General features: G+C 43.4%; 1 protein-coding gene across 1 annotated transcript; it reads right to left on the reverse strand.

Moving 5' to 3' along the window:
• Positions 1 to 1,797: 1,797 nt before the first annotated feature.
• On the reverse strand, positions 1,798 to 18,798 carry LOC143962049 (NACHT, LRR and PYD domains-containing protein 12-like). The gene is made up of 5 exons (XM_077471388.1): positions 17,124 to 18,798; positions 14,500 to 14,646; positions 9,304 to 9,480; positions 3,658 to 3,734; positions 1,798 to 3,565 (listed from the first exon to the last, which is right to left on the reverse strand). Exons 1-5 carry the CDS (start codon positions 18,770 to 18,772, stop codon positions 3,540 to 3,542), a joined length of 2,076 nt encoding a protein of 691 aa, XP_077327514.1. The 5' UTR covers positions 18,773 to 18,798; the 3' UTR covers positions 1,798 to 3,539.
• Between the last annotated feature and the right edge of the window lie 675 nt (positions 18,799 to 19,473).

Below are 19,473 nucleotides of genomic sequence, written 5' to 3' on the forward strand. Positions count from 1 at the left end.
TGTGTCCTAGGGGTGTGTTGCTAACTGTGGGGGGAGCGTGGCTGCATGTGACACGTCACTGATCTCTGCTCCAATCACAGGGAGCAGAGATCAGTGACACTGTTAGGCAGAACGGGGAGATGCTTGTTTACTTTAGCATCTCCCCGTTCTTCCTCCCTGTGGAACGATCGCGGGTATCCCCACGGCGATCGGACCCATGGAGGTCCCGACTGGCATGCGCACGCGATGGCGCGGTGGCAAATTTAAAGGGACATACCTGTATGCCCATTTGCCTGTCCGTGCCATTCTGCTGACGTATATCAGCGTGCGCCGGTCGGGAAGTGGTTAACACCTTGACTCATAAGGACCAAACAGGTTTTATTCCAACTAGAGCAGCTTCAACTAATATACATATACTTTTTTTTAAACATGCCGCTCCCTATCGAAAATACGGGATCCAGAGCAATATTATGCCTGGATGCCCAAAAAGCCTTTGATATGGTGGAATGGGAATACCTATAGGAGGCTTTTGGTATAGGCCCGGGATAAAATGGGTCAAAATGTTATATAGGGAACCAAAAGCAAGGGTGAGAATTAACAATACACTATCCAGACCCTTCAATCTGTCTAGAGTTACTAGGCAGGGATGCCCTCTGTCTCTACTATTGTTTGCAATAGCATTGGAACCTCTTGCCCTTGCAATCAGTGAAAATAGTCGGGTTTCGATGAGCAGGAAGAGAGGACAAAGTAGCTCTCTATGCAGATGATGCCCTTATTTTCCTGGGGGATACCACAAAGTCATTAACGAAACTTATGAGCCTTATCTCCATATTTTGGCGAATCTTGGGATACCAGATTAATTGGGATAAATCTGAACTACTACCATTAGACAAATGAAAAGTCCTTTTACTAAATCACGCGTCTCAAATTCAAATTAAGCATGTAGTGAGATCCCTGGGGATTGAGATTTCACTAAATGCAAAATATTAAACTGAATCTTAAACCTTTATTGGTAAAATGTAAGGATAAATGCTGAAGTTGGTGTAAATGACCACTCACAGTGATGATAGGCAGGGAGAACCTTGCTGAAATGATTTGGTCCCCACAGTTGCTTTATGTGTTTAATAATTCTCCCGTATGGATCACAACATTTTGGTTTAGAAAAATAGAATCGCTCTTTAGAGGGCTTATTTGGAAGAAAAAAAAACACCACCCATAAAGTTGACAACATTAATGTTAAATAAAGGAGCAGGCGGATTGGCGATTCCCCAATCAAAAAAGCTATATTTTATCTTCACAAATACAACACTTTTTTGGATGCACAGTAATGGCAGACTCTGATTCTATGCAGAGAAAACAAAATATAATACGGCGCACTCTGAATATGACTAGTAAACAAACTCGTATAGTGTTGAATGGGAATGAACATAGAGTATAAATAGTATTAATGACCACAATGGGCTGTTACAGTCAGTAATGTCCATGAACTATAAGGAAAAATAATTAAAATAGTTAAAAGAATTAAAAAGAAACAAAAAATCTGGTTCTATGCGGAGCCTGCTATTACCAGTATATCCCGATTACCCATTGATCTCTTTATTGGAGACGAGAAACCAACGGTCTAACAAAGGCTTTATTACGGGAAAATTGTTTGACAAGGTATGGCTGGAAATGGAAAAAAAAATGACGTAAATAAAAGGTTATACGGCATATACCCCTATATGGAATAATAGCAGCTATGCGGAACTGATGGAACTGGAAGGGTTTGAGATATGGAAGCCTCAAGGGACTAAGATATATGACACAGGTATTCCAGGATGAAGTGATAAAGACCTTTATTGAACTAAGAAATGAATATAATATCCCAAACAAAAGATTTCTTCCTACAGTTATAAGCACGCATTACAAGCACAGGCGGAATTTAAATGTAATAATTCAGAGGTAATGTCCTTGTTGGAAAAGACAAAAAAAAAGAGGGTCTGATTTCACAAATCTGTAATATACTATATGATAAATTTAAAGGATATACCAGCAAGAGCAGCGCGGTCATGTGATATAGGGCCAATGTCAGATGAACGATTGGCAATCGGCACTCTCGGCAACATCCCTGTCATCTCTATCCCCAACAACAAAATTGAACACAAATATTCATATTACACAGGGCTCATTATACACCAGAGAAATTATTTAAATGGAAACGTAGAGATACAGCCCAATGCCCCAGATGTAAAGGGAGGCCGGCGGACTTAATCCATATGTTATGGAGATGCCCCAATCTCCACCACTATTGGAACAAACTGATATCAATGATTAATAGTGATTTTGGGACCAGAATGTCTCCTGAACCGGGAAGCTACCTCTTGGGTATCCTAGATGAATGGGGTATCTGTTGGGGGAATACAGGATATCATTAAGTAGGATCTTATTTCAGGCGCGTAAGCTCATAGCACAAAAGTGGACATCATCAAGCCCACCTACAATAGCGGAATGGAAGATACAAATAAGGGGAACATTATATAAAATAAGTATATAAAAAGTATATATTTTTACACAGAGGCTGCCCAGGGAACTTTTGACAAGATATGGAGAAGAGGGACGGACATTTTGGATATATAATGTGGCGGGAGAGTGGAGAGAGGGGGATGGAGCGCTTCCAATCTCAGATGAACAATGGACATCGGCACTGTAGGCAACATCCCTGTCATCTCTATACCCAACACAAATTTTAACCCAAATATTCATATTACACAGGGCTCATTAGACACCAGAGACATTTTTTGTAATGGAAACGTAGAGATACAGCCCAATGCCCCAGATGTATAGGGAACCCGGGGAACTTAATCCATATGTTATGTAGATGCCTCAAGCTCCACCGCTATTGGCATGAAGTGATATCAATGATTAATCGTGCTTTTGGGACCAGGATGTCTCCTGAACCGGGAAGATGCCTCTTGGGTATCCTAGATGAATGCGGTATCCGGTGGGGGAAGACAGGATATCATTAACTAGGATCTTATTTCAGGCGCGTACGCTCATAACGCAAAAGTGGACATCATCAAGCCCACCTACAATAGCGGAATGGAAGATACAAATAAGGGGAACATTAGTTAAGGAAAAGTATATATTTTTACACAGAGGCTGCCCAGGGAACTTTGAAAAGATATGGAGAAGAGGGACGGACATTTTGGATATATAATGTGGCGGGTGAGGGGGGAGGGAGCACTTTTATGAGGGTTTTCTTGTTTTTTTTTCCACCCCATCTTATTTCATGCCTGGGTTGTATGTTGGGTGTATGTTGTTTGCTATTTGTGATGTTTTTGTATAAGTAATAATAAAGAATGATCTGATTTAAAAAAATGAACCTTTTTTACACAATGCGGAGGATTAATCACTTAAGTTCCACACTGTGTATAACAAGCATGCTATTCTGCATGTAGAGACTGATTTTACTGTTGTGGGTTTAGCAGCACTTTAAGGAATAACAATACAATCCAAAATGGAGGAATCGGAGGAAGGACAGATCACCGCTCAGATCATTCCGGAATAACGTTCAGTAGATATCAGTCAGTAGAATCATAATCATCATCTGTATGTGAAGAGAAGGAAAATGATGAATAATCAGTGCAATGATATCATTCCATTCTGGACATTCTCTTCATATCAGGATCCGTGTATTACCTGCAGAGGAGGAGACGGCTTCACCAAGACCATGTTCTACTCTTCTTCTGTCTATAGATACCTCCCATCCTACTTCCCTTCAATAAAGAATCAAAAGAGAGTGTAAACCACTTTAAGACCGGACCTACTTTTCAAACTTGTTTACAAGTTAAAATCATTTTTTATTTTTTTTGCTAGAAAATTACTTAGAACCCCCCAACATTATATATTTTTTTCTAATACCCTAGAGAATAAAATGGTGGTCGTCACAATACTTTTTGTCACACCGTATTTGCGCAGCGGTCTTACAAGCGCACTTTTTTTTTTAAATACACTTTTTTTAATTAAAAAATAAGACAACAGTAAAGAAAGCCCAATTGTTTTTATATTGTGAAAGATGATGTTATGCCGAGTAAATTGATACCAAACATGTCACGCTTCAAAATTGTGCTCTGCTTGTGGAATGGCGACAAACTTTGACCCTTAAAAATCTCCATAGGCGACGTTTAAAAAATTCTGCAGGTTGCATGTTTTGAGTTACAGAGGAGGTCTAGGGCTGGAATTATTGCCCTCACTCTACCGATTGCGGCAATACCTCAGATGTGTGGTTTGAACACCATTTTCATATGCGGGCGCTACTCATGGTCGCTTCTGCAGGGGAGCTCGGCGGGACGGGACACATTAAAACATTTTTTTGTTTTGTTTTTTTCTTATTTTTTTTACCTTTTATTTTTACACTGTTTGTTGTCACTTTTATTCCTATTATAAGTAATATTCCTATTACAATGTAAACATCCCTTGTAATAGAAAAAAAGCATGGCACGACCCCTTAAATATGAGATCTGGGGGGTCAAAAAGACCTCACATCTCATATTTACACTAAAATGCAATTAAAAATATGTTGTTTGAAAAAAATAAATTTCAAAAAATGTCTCTTTATAAACTATAGGCTGAAGTGACTTTTTGACGTCCCTTCCACCCTGCAGTGATATGGAGCCGGGTGGGGGCCATCTTCCTCCTCGCTCAGCTCCATACCTAACACGGAATAGGACTCAATCACCTCCACCGTAGATGGTGGCTCCGGTAAGTAGCAGAAGCCACCGGGGCGCAGCGGGAGGGGAGTGATCTCGCAGCCAATTCACCACAGAGACCACTTTTATCTGAAAGCGGACCGCCCGCAGAAGAAGAGGATACGGGGTTATGGCAGCTAGCTATTGCCATAATAATGATATTCCACTTCAAAGTGGTGCCGTGTGCTCAGTACGAAATGATGGAAAAGGGGGGGCTCATACTGCTCTCTGTAAAAAATTATGGAAAATGGGGATCTCGTACTGTGCTCTGTACGAAATGATGGAAAGGGGGGGCTCGTTCTGTGCTCTGTAAGAAATGATGGAAAGGGGGGGCTCGTTCTGTGCTCTGTAAGAAATGATGGAAAGGGGGGGCTTGTATTGTGCTCTGTAAGAAATGATGGAAAAGGGGGAGGGGCTTGTACTGTGCTCTGTAAGAAATTATAGAAAAGGGGGGGCTCGTACTGTGCTCTGTAAGAAATGATGGAAAAGGGGGGCTCGTACTGTGCTCTGTAAGAAATTATAGAAAAGGGGGGGCTCGTACTGTGCTCTGTAAGAAATGATGGAAAGGGGGGGGCTTGTACTGTGCTCTGTAAGAAATGATGGAAAAGGGGGGCTTGTACTGTGCTCTGTAAGAAATTATAGAAAAGGGGGGCTCGTACTGTGCTCTGTAAGAAATAATAGAAAAGGGGGGGCTCGTACTGTGCTCTGTAAGAAATAATAGAAAAGGGGGGGCTCGTACTGTGCTCTGTAAGAAACGAGGGACATTTTTTACACACTAATGTGAAGTATTTTTCTGTATTCCTGTAAATGTGTGTGATGTGTAATGTACAATGTATGTCAGCGGTCTCATATGCTGGGAGTAGATCTGACATACATTGTATGTACTGTAGATGGCGGGATGTGTGATCTCATTTCTTCATAACTGACCCCAGTATGCAGTGGTGGCTGGTGCCACATTTTTTTTTTTTTGGGGGGGGGGGTGCGCAAACTGAGAAATCTAAAAAAAATGCAAAATGAGAAATACAAAAAAAAAAAAAATCTATTACAGCCACTGTGCCCATCATTTGCAACCATTGTGCCCATCAAATGCAGCCACTGTGCCCATCAAATGCAGTCACTTGTGCCCATCATATGCAGCCACTTGTGCCTATCATATGCAGCAACTTATGCCCCATCACATGCAGCCACTTGTGCCCATCCTATGCAGCCAATTGTGCCCCATCAAATGTCGCCACTTGTGTTCATCAAATGCCACCACTTGTGCCCCATCAAATGCCGCCACTTGTGCCCCATCAAATGCCGCCACTTGTGCCCCATCAAATGTCGCCACTTGTGCCCCATCAAACGCTGCCACGTGTGCCCCATCAAACGCTGCCACTTGTGCCCCATCAAACGCTGCCACTTGTGCCCCATCAAACGCTGCCACTTGTGCCCCATCAAATGCTGCCACTTGGGTCCATCAAATGCTGCCACTTTTGCCCCATAAAATGCAGCCACTGTAACCCGCATCCGCTGTCTGCCCGGCACTTACCCCATCTTGGTGTAGGGTCAGGCAGTGGGTGATGGCAGCGAGCTGTGGGGTGGCTCTTGTGTGCTCCATGTTTCCCCCTCCTCTCTTCTTCCATTCTGCTAGGCGTCCAATATGGGAGCCTGTGCCTTCAGCCAATCAGGTGACGGGTATTAGACCCACGCTTCCTGATTCGCAGAGAGGTGGTTCAGTGTTAGAAAAGCAAATATAAATTTGCTTTTCTAACATGCCTGGGTGGACTGCGAGCGAAATGCACTGCACTCCAAGTCCACCTTTTTTTAAGCCTATTAGAGCTCTAATCAGGGGCTTAAAAAAAAATACCCCTGCTACTGTAATTCAGGTGCCCGGCATCCGAAAAGGGGCCAGACGCCCAAATAGGGGGTGGCAGTGGCGGCCATGGATAGATTCATGCAATGCATGAATCTATCCATTATTCATGGGGGGGGGGGTGGCTGGAGAGAGGGGGCTGTGCCCTGTAACCTTAGTGGACGGGCCCCCCTACCAGTATGTAATTACACCAAACAATCCCCTCTGTCCTCACACTTTAGGTATTTGAAAGGTGTCCTCCTTTTATAGGGCCCCCCACCACCTTGCAAATCACCCACCTAATACAAGACCCCTCCTGGCCATCCAACCATTGGGATAGCAGACTGTATGCTGGGTGTGCTGGGCTGTCATGTGTACAGGCTGAGAACACACATCTCATTGGCTCAGTTATACTGCTAAATTGCATAGACAGTGGGGGGTGGGGTGGAAGATTTTTTTTTTATATTACAGTGCAGCCCGGGTGTCAGAAGACCTCAAAACAATGTCCCACTTTTATCATCTCATCACCACCCAATGGTGTATATTTTTCACTATTTAGAGTCTAAGACCCCATACACACTATTAGATTTTCTGCATATTTTTGGCTTCAGATTTACCAAATCATATAATATGAGGTCACACCTTAGGAGTTTGATAAAACCATGTAGTGCAAGGGTCCCCGCTGACAGCTGAATGTAAAGAAAAAGAATTGCCAGAAAAAAAATAAAAAATTGTAAAAACAAAACAAAACAGCGTGGGGTCCCCCCCAGGTCCATACGGGTCTAGTATGGATTTAACAAGGGGTACATAGATCCTGGCCTCCCCTCCTATGTGAATGAGTATGGGATATTTTGTACTCCTAACCATTCACCAAAAAAAGTAGTGTAGTGTGAAAAAATACAGCAGACAGTTTTTGACAAGTCTTTTATTAAAAATATCTTCTTCTTCCTCCGGTTTTCCTGCATCTTCTTCTGCATCTTCCTCCTGCGGGCTTCTCCTTCTCCTGGTTCTTCTTCTAATCTTTTTCTTTCTCCCGTCTTCTTTATCCGGTGTGCTTCTTCCTCTGCTGCCTCTCCTGTTGATGAGCCTCCTCCAATGCTGCGTCCCGCTGATCTGTCCACGCTGATCTAAGCATTTCTTAGATAGATGGAGGCGTGGTCATAGGCTGACATCACCCAGAGGCCCCACCACCCTTGTGACCATGGGCCATGACAACATAAGGGGGTGGGCCTCTGGATGACATCATGCGATGGCCACGCCCCCACTGTTATCCAAGAAATGCTAGACATCGTCACGCACAGATCATCGTGACGCAGAATCGTAGGAGGGTCGGCGGCGGGAGCGGCGGCAGAGAAATAAGCACACCAGACAAAGAATACAGAAGAAGAGTGGAAGAAGCAGTGGGAGAAGTAGACGCCCGGAGGAGGAAGATGCAGGAGAAGATGGAGGAAGAAGTGGGAAGAAGATATGTTTAATAAAAGACTTGTCAAAAATTGTCTACTGTATTTTTTCACACTACACTACTTTTTTTTTGGTGAATGGGTAGGGGTACCCCATACTCATTCACATAGGGGGGAGGCTGGGATCTGGAGGCTTCCATATTCCAATAAGCCCCCCTGCCCGGAGACCCCAACAACCACCGGCCAAGTGAAGAGGTCATTGTCCCCATCAACATGGGAATAAGGTGCACCCACCCCCCCATGTTGAGAGCATGTGGCCTAGTACAGTTCAGAAGTGGGGGGCTCTCACTTGTCCCCTCCCTTTCCTGAACTGCCGAGCTGCATGCTCCGATAAGGGTCTGGTATGGATTTTGGGGGGATTCCACACCATTTTTTTTACACTTTGGCATAGGGGGGGGGGGTTCCCTCCGAAACCATACTAGGCCCAAAGGGCCTGGTATGGACCTGGGGGGAACCCCACAGCATTTTTTTCACATTTTTTTTTTGCCGGCAATTCTTTTTTTTTCATTTAGCTGTCAGCGGAGAAGCCCGCTGACAGCTTATGACTCATCGGTTGTTAAGGACACGGTGGCTGGCTTCCCGGCCACCTCCTTAGCAACCAGATATATACATTGTATGTACAGCAAAAAAAAAAACACAAATCGTGGAAAAATTGAAGCAAAAACGTGGTACTTGAGTTTTGGATGTGGGTCTATTACATGCAAAACTCAGCATTTTGCGGGAAAAAGCCCCTGACCATTTCCAAAAATGCAGAGGCACAAAAATGCATTGATGTGAACATGCTCCATAGGAACCCATGTTAAAAAAAGTCCCTGCATTTCTGCAAAATGCATCAAAAAATGCATTAGTGTTAATCAGAATTTTGGTTGGAAAAAGCTCTGAAGGTTTTCCCGATGGAATTCCGATGGGATTTCACTCAAGCTGTCACACCAAATTGCGACCGTCAAGAACTCAGTGACGTACAACATGTACGATGGGGCTAGAAAAGGGAAGTTCAATATCCAGTTGCCAAATAGCTTCCGTCTCGTAGTTGAATCTGAGAATGCGTGAGTTTTTTGCGTGTCAGAATTGCCACAGACAATCACATTTACGGAGAGGAACTTTTCCCAACCGAAAAATTGAGAACATGCTCTCAATCTTTGCTGGCTGGAATTTCGGCCAGCAAAAGTCCGATGGAGCGTACACACGGTTGCATTTTCCGACGAAAAAAACTCTCATTGGTCTTTTGCGGACCGAAATTCCAATTGTGTGTACGTGGCATTAGACTTAGCATGTGTGTTACCTCCAATGTAACAGGTCTTACCATTTTTTTAGAGTGAAGCCGGCTTTCCGGAAGACCTCACAACAACGATCCACTTCTGAGTCCGACATCTTCTCATCATCATCCAATGTAACCTCCAGTTTGGTCAGAGTTCGGTTTGTGTTGATAATGGAGCAAAGATCATCGCAGCTCGATAATGTCATTTTACAGCGATAAACTCTGGTGGGAGAAGCAGGAAAGAGAGGTGAAATGTTCTTCCAGTGACATGAAGTAGACAAGTCCAATGAATAATTAGCGGGTGAGGTCTTAGAAAATGAAATTTTGGGACATTTGGATGGATTTTTTCATGGAATATTGTTTGGACCTCCCCTGTGAAATGTAGATGAGTTATCACCCAACCGGAAAAGTTTTAGGGCTCAATTCACTAAAGAATATTTCAGGAGATAATTGGATCATGTGACATATTTTTTTTCCAATTATCTCACGCTACATTTAAAAAAATGTCAATGTCGCCGTCAGTAAAAAAAAATGCTTGGTACATATGGCATAAACTGACTCTAAAGTCAATTCACGAAATTATATATATAAATAAATGCATTTGTTGAAAAAGTAATAGTCTAGTCTCGTGTTACTCAAGGAATATATTCAATTAGTGCTGGTTGTTAAGGAGTCGGCAGCTGCCAGCATCCTTAACAGCCAGTAAACAACATGGTTGTTCTGCATCGGATGGCAACCGCGTCCCGCTGACTCTTCTGTCAGCGGGATTTCCGGATCCCCCTATGTGGATGAGTAGGCGTTAAACAGCACCCCTTCTCATTCACAAAAAAAAGGCAAAAAGAATATTAAAAACACAGTTTTTGACAAGTCTTTGATTTAAAAAAAATAAATATCCCCAAAGTTGACCCAGCGTAAAGTGCGATAAACGCCAGGCCGCTGACCTGACCAAAAAAAACTAAAAATACCCGACATGCACTGGCGCTTGGCCACCGCCAAATCACAGCTCCACCACCTTCTATTGCTAAATAAAGGAAGGGGCAGACCACCCGATGATGTCACATGTGACCTCACCCCCTTATTACACCAATGAACAGGCGTGCTGGGGTGATGATGTCACAATGTGGCAGGGTTACCCAGTGATGTTATTGGGTGTCCCTTCCACGTTCATTTATTTAGCAGCGGGAGGCGGTGGAGCTGTCATTTGGCAAGACCCAAGCGTCGGTGCTGTTCTGTTTTTTTTTTGTTTTTGTTTTTTTTTTTACTTTTGTTCAGGTCAGTGGGCAGCATTCATTGTTTCATAGTTAGTTTCATAGTTAGTTTCATAGTTAGTAAGGTTGAATAAAGACAACAGTGCATCCAGTTCAACCTGAGTGTCTACAATTGTGCCTATCCCTGTACATTACACATTGTGATTGATGTTGAATCTACTTTGGGATTGTTTTTTGGGTTTTTTGAATAAAGGACTTGTCAAAAAGTGGCTGTGTTTTTATTTACTTTAAACTTATTGTTTTTTGAGTGCTGGTGTATTCCGTTGGAAGAAATTGCACCCTGGCACATGTGAATGGTCAAGTTAGTGACAAGATACACAGTGGGTCCAACCAAAAAATCAGAGTGAGACCTAACTAGTGATAGAAGGTCCATCCATTGTGGGGAGTATAAATCCATGTGGGGTCACCATGGAAGTGGTCTTGTATTCATCTGTTTCTAATGGCACCAGCACCTGTTCCCTTACCTTTTGCTTTTTAAGCAACTATTTATTATCTGATTGGGACTTATCCCGCTTACACATGACCGGACTTTCCGGCCAACCAAGTCCGACGTGATTAGTCCGTCAGACAATCCGATTGTGCGTGGCCTTATCCGTTAGTTTTTTTGGGGAAAAATCCGGTGGACTTAAAAATAGAACATGTTTCAAATCTATCCGACGGATTCAATTCCGACGGACTCAAATCGGCAAAACTGTTCGTCTGTGTGCTTGTCCAACGGACCAAATACGACGCAAGGGAAGATATTGGCTACTGGCTAATGAACTTTCTTTTTTTAGTCACGTTCGTGTCACCATGTTCAAATGAATGGACTTTCGAACGGACTTAGTCTGTTCGTGTGTGGCCAAGTCAGTTCGTTTGGAAAGTCCATCAAAACTCAGCCGAAACTCCGTTGGGAAGACCGTTGGACCTAGTTTGCCGCAAAGTCCGGCCGTGTGTATGCGGCATTACTGATACATTGGACATTAGTTTAATTAGACATAATGTTCTGGTGTTGTTCATTAGTTTATTTATCGTTTGCACTTTTATATGCGGCAAAATATTTAGTAACTTTGATTCCCATTTTTGGTAGCACAATCTTTATACACAATTATAGAGCTCACATTATAGAGTTGGAGTTCTAAAGTTAGACACATTTTGAAGACTACAGCAGCCACAATCACATGTATCTGTGTTTACCTATTTTTGGTTTCTTTTGGTTTGTAGCGTAGAGTTTTCATTGCTATTTATCAAAATAGAGCTTTATGGTCACAGTCATAAGCGCTATGTTTGGGAAGGGGTCAACAAGGCCTATAGTGACCAGAATACCATCCCCGCTGTGAAGCATGGTGGTGGCTCACTGATGTTTTGGGAGTGAGTGAGCTCTAAAGGCAGGGGGGGGGTGTCTTATGAAAACTGATGGCAAGATGAATGTAGCGTGTTTTTAGAAAATACTGGCAGACAAATTGCATTCTGTTGCACGTAAGCTGCGCATGGGATGCTCTTGGACTTTCCAGCATGACAATGACTCTAAACACAAGACCATGGTTGATCCTCCAGTGGTTACAGCAGAAAGTGGTGAAGGTCCTGGAGTGGCCATAACAGTCTCCTGACCTTAATATCCTCGAAACAACGTGGGGAGATCTCAAACGTGCGCTTCATGCAAGACGACCAAAGACTTGACCTGGAGGCATTTTGCCAAGATGAATGGGCAGCCACCTGCAAGAATTTGGGCCTTATAGATAACTATTACAGAAGACTGACTGCCATCATTGATGCTAAAAAGGGGCTATACATGGGATTAAGAACTAAGGGGATGCAGACTTTTGAACAGGGGACTTTGATTGTTGCCATTGTTTTGTTTTATGATTGTGCCATTCTGTTATCACCTACAGTTACGATATGTGAATCCCATAAAAAATAAAAGAAATGGGTTTTGCCAGCTCGCTCATGTTTTCTTTAAAAATGGTACATGCTGTATTTTACCAATTCTCCAAGGGAAGGCAAACTTTTGAGCACAACTGTAAGAATGGAATGGACACCATCAAAGTACAAGGAAGTCATGCCACATTCATACAGACTGCAGAGACAAATACAGATCTGTGATAGTATATTAGAGAAATAACCAAAAACTCGAATGCCGCATACACATGAGCAGACTTCTCGTCGGACTGAACTCCGAAGGACTTTTTGATGGAGTTCCGCCAAAACGGACTTGCCTACACATGATCACACCAAAGTCCGATTGTTTAGAATGCGATGATGTACGACGGGACAAGAAAAGGGAAGTTCAATAGCCAGTAGCCAATAGGGGCCCTTGCATCATTTTTGGTCCGTCGGAACAGCATACAGACGAGCGGTTTTCTCGATAGGAACTGGTTCCTCCGGCAAGATTTGAAACATGTTCTATTTCTAGGTCCGTCAGAATTTTAGAAAGAAAAAGTCAGATAGAGCCCACACACGATCGGAATGTCCGACAGAATTATTCCGTCTGACCTTTTCTGCCGGAAAGTCGCGTGTATGGGGCATTAGGGAATGGTCATCACAAAATTAGTAGAAAAGAGAACTGGATACCATCATCAAGGTGAGAAAAGTCAGTAAAATCCACTTATGATGATCCGTAGAAGGAGTGTAAATATCTCAAGCAGTCCAGTCACTCTGTAGAGAGCGTGTCTCTGGAGTAGAATGTCCCTCATATCATTACTGAGATCCGCACAGAGAAATGAGGAGCACATATTGATTAGGAGCAGACAAGGCCCGACATGGGGGGGAACTCGAGGGAAAACTTGGTTAGGAAATGACCCATAAGTCTTTCGTGAAGTCAGACATCTGCAGATAGAACTAATGGCACAGACTTGAGACACAAAGTCCACTTTCTTGTTGATATCACCCAGAAAAACTGAAATTCAAAAACAGGTAAAACCGCCCAGAAGGAGAATATAAAGGGAAGATCCTCACCAGAGGAGAGCTCTACTCATTTTTTGGAAAAAAAATACTGTAGTTTGTATTGAAGAAATCAAACAGAAAGGAACAAAGTACAATCAGATGAAGCTGACTGCCCAGCTCTACATACGGTAGTATAATATGTCATTGTGGAGGGACTCCGGAGGAGGGTTTATATCCATAGGATACCACCTTCATACCTGAAGAGAACTCCCACCAGGAGCAGAGAGGGGGAGATAGACAATCACTGCCCAGAGCCAGGACAGTGGAAGCCTTGGGACTTTTTTATGGCAGACAAGGACTCCTATAGGGAATGTGAGTTAGGGATGTTCATCATTTCCTTTAATGAAGGGGGATGGGTAACGTTCCAGGATTTATAACTACTATCCTACAGAAGGGAGACAATGAAAGAGAATATTTCTTGAGTATGGGTTGTATTTGAAATGGGACGGCCTTTTGTACAGAAGTGAGAACTATATTATGTTGTTGCCTTCAGAGGAATGTATCATGTTTTCTGTCTTTAATATAGTCAGGATTTGTGTATAAACAATTAGCATTTCCATTTCAACCCAGCAGGTGAAGCTGAAATCTTTTTTTTTTTTTCACATGTTTACCTGCCTGTTTTTCCTGGTTCACTGTACAAACCATGTTATTTACAGAGCTCAGTAGCTCAAGCTGTAATTTCCACTCACAACTTATTGACTCAGAGGAGTGAGAGGAGAGGGGAGAGCAGATGTGTCTGCAGCTACAGGGGTCAGTGATGGTTTGTTTTAAAGCTTATTTACTGCTTGTTAAGATTATGGATGTTCATTACATGTGTACATAACCTGATCACAGTTCTACTTTAAGGGGGACCCCAAAATCCCATGGAATAGATAACAACGAGGAAGATTCCCTTAGAGAGGGGAGAACACAGGAGAAGAGGACAGGTGATGGAAGATACTACATCGGGGAGGATGGAAGACATCCAGACATGTAAGGAAACACTGAGAGACGGGAACAATCACAAGACATTACATTTCCCGATCACTGCAGGATCACAGATTTCTCTTACTCTAACTCCTGAATTTTACTCTCCGGGTTCATCAGAAAGGAAATATTAACAGATTTCATTTTATCTTCTGAAGAGGAGGACTCTTCTTCATCCTCTGCTTTGTCCTCTCCTGGACAATCTTTACTGGAAATAGCACAATGCCAAAACCTAAAACACAATAATGAGATAATAATTACCACCAAGAATGTATGACCTGAGACACTAAGCGCACGGTCGGACATTCCAATGGACAATGTCTGATCGGAACGTGTTGTCGGATAATCCGACTGTGTATGAGCTCCATCGGACTGTTTCCATCGGAGTGTCCGACGGACCAAGTTTTCCAGCTGGGCTATAAAATTTTCCGACAACATGATCCGATCGGACTTTGTCCGATCATGTGTAGAGAATTCCGATCGGACAAAGTACCACACATGCTCAGATCAAATTCCTAGACCACAGCTATTGGCTACTAGCCTGATGGTAGTCCCGTCCTAACAAAATAACGTCATCACGTTAAGTACGATCAGATTTTCTTACAACTTTGTCCGACCGTGTGTATGCAACAGTTTCGGACAAAATCCGTCAGACAAAATCCGACGGATTTGGTTGTCGGAATGTCCGACCGTGTGTACAAGGGCTAAGAAAAACAATGTAACACCCAACATTTCCCTTCCACATGGCTACATTCCCATTGGCTCATACTGGACCTGATGAGGACTTTTCATTGGTGTCTATGAGCAGTCTTTGAAGTCACAAGCAAGACAAAACTTAGATGAAGCCCCTGACATACAGTATATACAGGATCTCTGGCCTATCTACACAGGGGTCTCCATTCATCAACAGTTTATGGAAAATCTGGAAAAAAAACCTCTTTGGTTCCCAAAATGCAATGGCATTTTTTCCATCCCACAGATCTCCGAACACCAAGCCATCCCTTGATTGGCTGGACACACCCATTAAAACCTACCAATGAATGACTGGTCGATTACACCTGACCCGGCAGTAGGAGGGCGATATGTCAGGTGGCACCACTGCTGAACACTGGCCAATCTCTATGAGATGCAGACATACTGGGAAGGTCATAGAATCTATTGATGGGACATAATATCACAATACTGGGGAGGCCTATGAAGTTAAATTTGAGGGATTGCAGTCATCATTGCATCCTGTTTTTACGGGGCACCCAGATCACACTTCCTCCCCTGGCTCTATGGCACCGTAAAGAATTACATCTTTCCCCCCTCCCTCCCTGCAATCTTCTGGGACTCGTCACAGGTCCCAGAAAATTGCCCCGGCCATTCACAGCGCGCAGCATGGCATCGGGCATGTGCAGTGCACGCCCAGCTGTGAAGCCACAGCCGGGGCCCATGGTTACAATGCCGGCTCCTCAGAGAGGAGGGAGAGAGGATCGAGGCTTTCGTGCGCCCGCATCGCTGGACCGAAGGACAGGTGAGTGTCTGATTATTAAAAGTCAGCAGCTACACTTTTTGTAGCTGCTGACTTTTAAATGGGTGGAACTAGCTTTAAAGAGGAAGTAAACCCTTGATTCCCTGCAAAGGTAAAGCATAATGGACTACTATGCATCGCATCGCATAGTAGTCCATTATGTGTCACTTACCTAACACAGGAGCCAGCGAAGTCACCGCTGTCGCCTGTAGTCAGGAGCATCCATCTTCTTGGTGGGTCTTGCTGCTCCGGCGCTGTCAATCGTCCGAGCAGCAATGATGTCACTACCGCACATGCGCACAGGAGCCGCAACTCGTGGCATATCGCCGTTAACTGCGGCGCGCTCAGTGCGCCTGTGCGTTGCTGTCTATGGCGCATGCGTCGTAGACAGCGGTGCCTGTCTTTCAGCAAATATCTCCTAAACTGTGTAGGTTTAGGAGATATTTCTTAGACCTACAGGTAAGCCTTAATCCAGGCTTACCTGTAGATCAAAGTGTGTTGTAAGGGTTTACAACCACTTTAAAGAACACTTTCTCTCCAGTTCAAATGTTTTTCCTTTACCTACATCTACAATATGACCACTAGATGGAGCTGATGTCCAAAGGAAATAAGTATTTAGTGTAATGAATCATCTACTGCAGAGAGTGACCTTCTATACAGAACTGATACAATGTTGCAGGGAGTGATCTCCTATACAGAACAGATACAATGTTGTAAAGATGAGACTCGGTTGTGTGACACGTTTTGTGGACTGAACCCTTCACAGATTACCTAAGGTACACAACAGAGTTCTGTCTCTGCAACATTGTATCCATTCTGTATAGCAGTTCCCTCTACAGTATCTGATCATTACACTGTCAGTGGTGAGCACAGGAATCTCCATATACTGAGCACAGCTCTCCCTCACATTATTTCCTCTTCTGGTTGAATGTTCTTAGGGCTATTTTATCTTAGGATCAAATGTTAGGGAATGTTACAGATAGAAACTGACATTTCACACACATTGCAAACATGGCCGGGAATTTTTGTGACTTCTGTGCAAATTCTAGAATATTCACACAACTTGTTTAATAAATAGACCCCTAACTTCTAACAAGTGTGCTAGATGGAGAACATATCTGAAAATCACCGTTATACTGTATGCAGGTTCCTGCCCGTTCTGTACATTCAGTTAGGATATCCTCACACTCACTTACCCGGCCTTCTGACACCTGTGTAGTAATGGAGATATCATTTTCTGGCACTCTGGACCCACCGTGAGCCACCCAAAATATAAAGACTGAAAACGTTCTCTCTTCAAAGTCTTCAAGCAATAGCTCAGCTGCTTGGAATAATTACTGTCCATCCACAAGTGACCAGTGTCTGAGCTGGAGAGCTTCAACCCTGAACAAGCAGACATGACGTCTCTAATGAAGTCCTCATCCTGAGTCTCATACAGACAGAAGATTGTCTGAGTATAGAAACTCTGATCGATGTCCTCCATGGCCCATTCTTTCATTGCAGGTCTGGCTCCAAGAGAAATGTTGATTCCTGTGCTCTCTGAGAATGTATTTGTCAGCTTTTTATTTAGGAGACCAAACAGGAATTGTACAGCTAATGCTAAATGTGGGGAATCCTTAGTGAGGCCATGGAGTGAGTTCCTTGTACAGATCTCCGGGAGGAAAGTACCTTCCATAGACCCAGACCCATCATCCATCCCATAATAGAGAGCAGCAAGGAACTCCTGTACACTCAGGTGGATGAAGCTGTAGCAGGTCTGGTGACGGACGTCCCAATGAAAGATGTTCTCATTCAGAAATACAGACTCCACCTCATCCAGAGAAAGTCCATGTCTTTCTAGATCTTTCTTCTCAAATAAGATTTGTTGGTTCAGAACTCCCTGATTGGCCAGAGCACACAGCTTCTTCAGACAGGTTTGTTTCCGGTGTACAGACTGCTCCTTCTTGCTGTGATGGGTTAGTAAGACCTCCAGGTAGAGAAGATAAATTGAAGTCGTTGTATTACACCAAATCGGACCCAAACCTTTTTGTATTTCTTGATTCATTACAGTGCAGACAATCCAACATGTGATGGGGACGGCACACATGGTGTACACAACTTCATTGGCTTTTATTATACTCAGAACCTTGTCTGCATCTTCTTTATTTCCAAAGAATTTATGGACATATTTCTCTCGATCTTCCCTTGTAAATCCCAGGATTTCCACATTGCGAGAATCATCGATGAATGTGTTAAGTTTCTCCATGGCCAGTGACCTTGTGGTGATGATCAGAGAAGATTCTGGGAGAACCTGTCCCCTGAGCAAGCTTTGGAGAATTATTTCTTTGTGGGTTTCCATAGAAATGTCAGGACAACCCTCAGATTTCTCCTCCAGAGTCCACCTCAGTTCATCAAACCCATCGACTAGAAAGAGAAGTCCTCTATGACTTCCAGGATCCTTCAGAACAGACACCAGGTCATCTGAACTCAGTCTGCAGGTTCTGGATAAAAGTCCCACAAGACTTATGTTTTCAGGGATGGTGTTGATTTCTCTACAACTCAGATAAAACACAAAGTCAAACTTGTCTTGGTAGAGATCCCCAGAGGCCCAGTCCAGCATGATCTTCCTGGAGGTCATTGTTTTTCCAATCCCAGCAGGTCCTTCTAACACCACAACCTTAGGGATGAAACCTTCTTTATCAGGGTCAAAGAGGGCCTGGATTGTGGTTGGGGATCTTTTCTCCAAGATCTGTAGATGTCTTTTGTCTGAACTCCTTATTTCTTGTTCTTTGTCCACTTTATTCTGGGGTCCGTTTATCATCAATAACTTGATGAATCTTTTCTGTAGATAAACAGCCTCCCCCATACGGGAATTATATACTTTAATTCTCTGGAATGTCTTTTTCGTGGACTCTTTGTGTTCCTTTCAATATGTCAAGTATTTTTCTGCAGAAGAGAATGACATGTATGTATGTCATTGTCCACTTGCCACAAGTTGTGTATTGTATTTGTTCACTTGCCATGTCACCTGCCACAAGTTTTGTATTGTCCACTTGCCACGACACCTGCCACAAGTGACACGGGACCTGCCACGAGTGCCACGTGACCGTCCATGAGTGCCATGTAACCAAGTTGTGGATTATCCACTTGCCACGTCACCTGCCACCAAGTGACCCCAGATATGGGCAATATGCAGCAGAGAATGATATTTTGCGACCCGACTTTGGGGCCACGTATCTCGAGGCCACTTATAGCTAGAAACACCAAATTAGGTATGCAAACACAGTAGACCTAGCATTACAACATCTCCAAATGTGGGGTTTATAGCACCAAGTGACCCCAAGATACGTGGCCCCAAATTCGGATCACAAAATGTAAAGCACTTTTCTGCAGCAGAGAATTACATTTTGCGACCCGACTTTGGGGCCACATATCTCGGGGTCACTTATAGCTAGAAACATCAAATTTGGTATTCAAACACAATAGAACTAGCACTATAACATCTCAAAATTTGGGGTTTCTAGCGCCAAGTGACCTCGAGATACATGGCCCTAAATTCGGGTCACA

Source organism: Lithobates pipiens, unplaced genomic scaffold (assembly GCF_037356315.1).
Source record: "Lithobates pipiens isolate NorthernLeopardFrog02 unplaced genomic scaffold, aLitPip1_a1.2 Scaffold_8, whole genome shotgun sequence".
Taxonomy (NCBI): domain Eukaryota; kingdom Metazoa; phylum Chordata; class Amphibia; order Anura; family Ranidae; genus Lithobates; species Lithobates pipiens.

Excerpts from the sequence above, each read along its gene's own strand:
- LOC143962049 (XM_077471388.1), bottom strand. The coding sequence starts at position 18,772 with ATGGGGGAGGCTGTTTATCTACAGAAAAGATTCATCAAGTTATTGATG. Across the intron at positions 14,647-17,123 it reads CACAGGTGTCAGAAGGCCGG|GTTTTGGCATTGTGCTATTT; the intron begins GTAAGTGAGTGT and ends ATTGTGTTTTAG. Across the intron at positions 3,566-3,657 it reads AGCCGTCTCCTCCTCTGCAG|ATGATGATTATGATTCTACT; the intron begins GTAATACACGGA and ends CTTCACATACAG.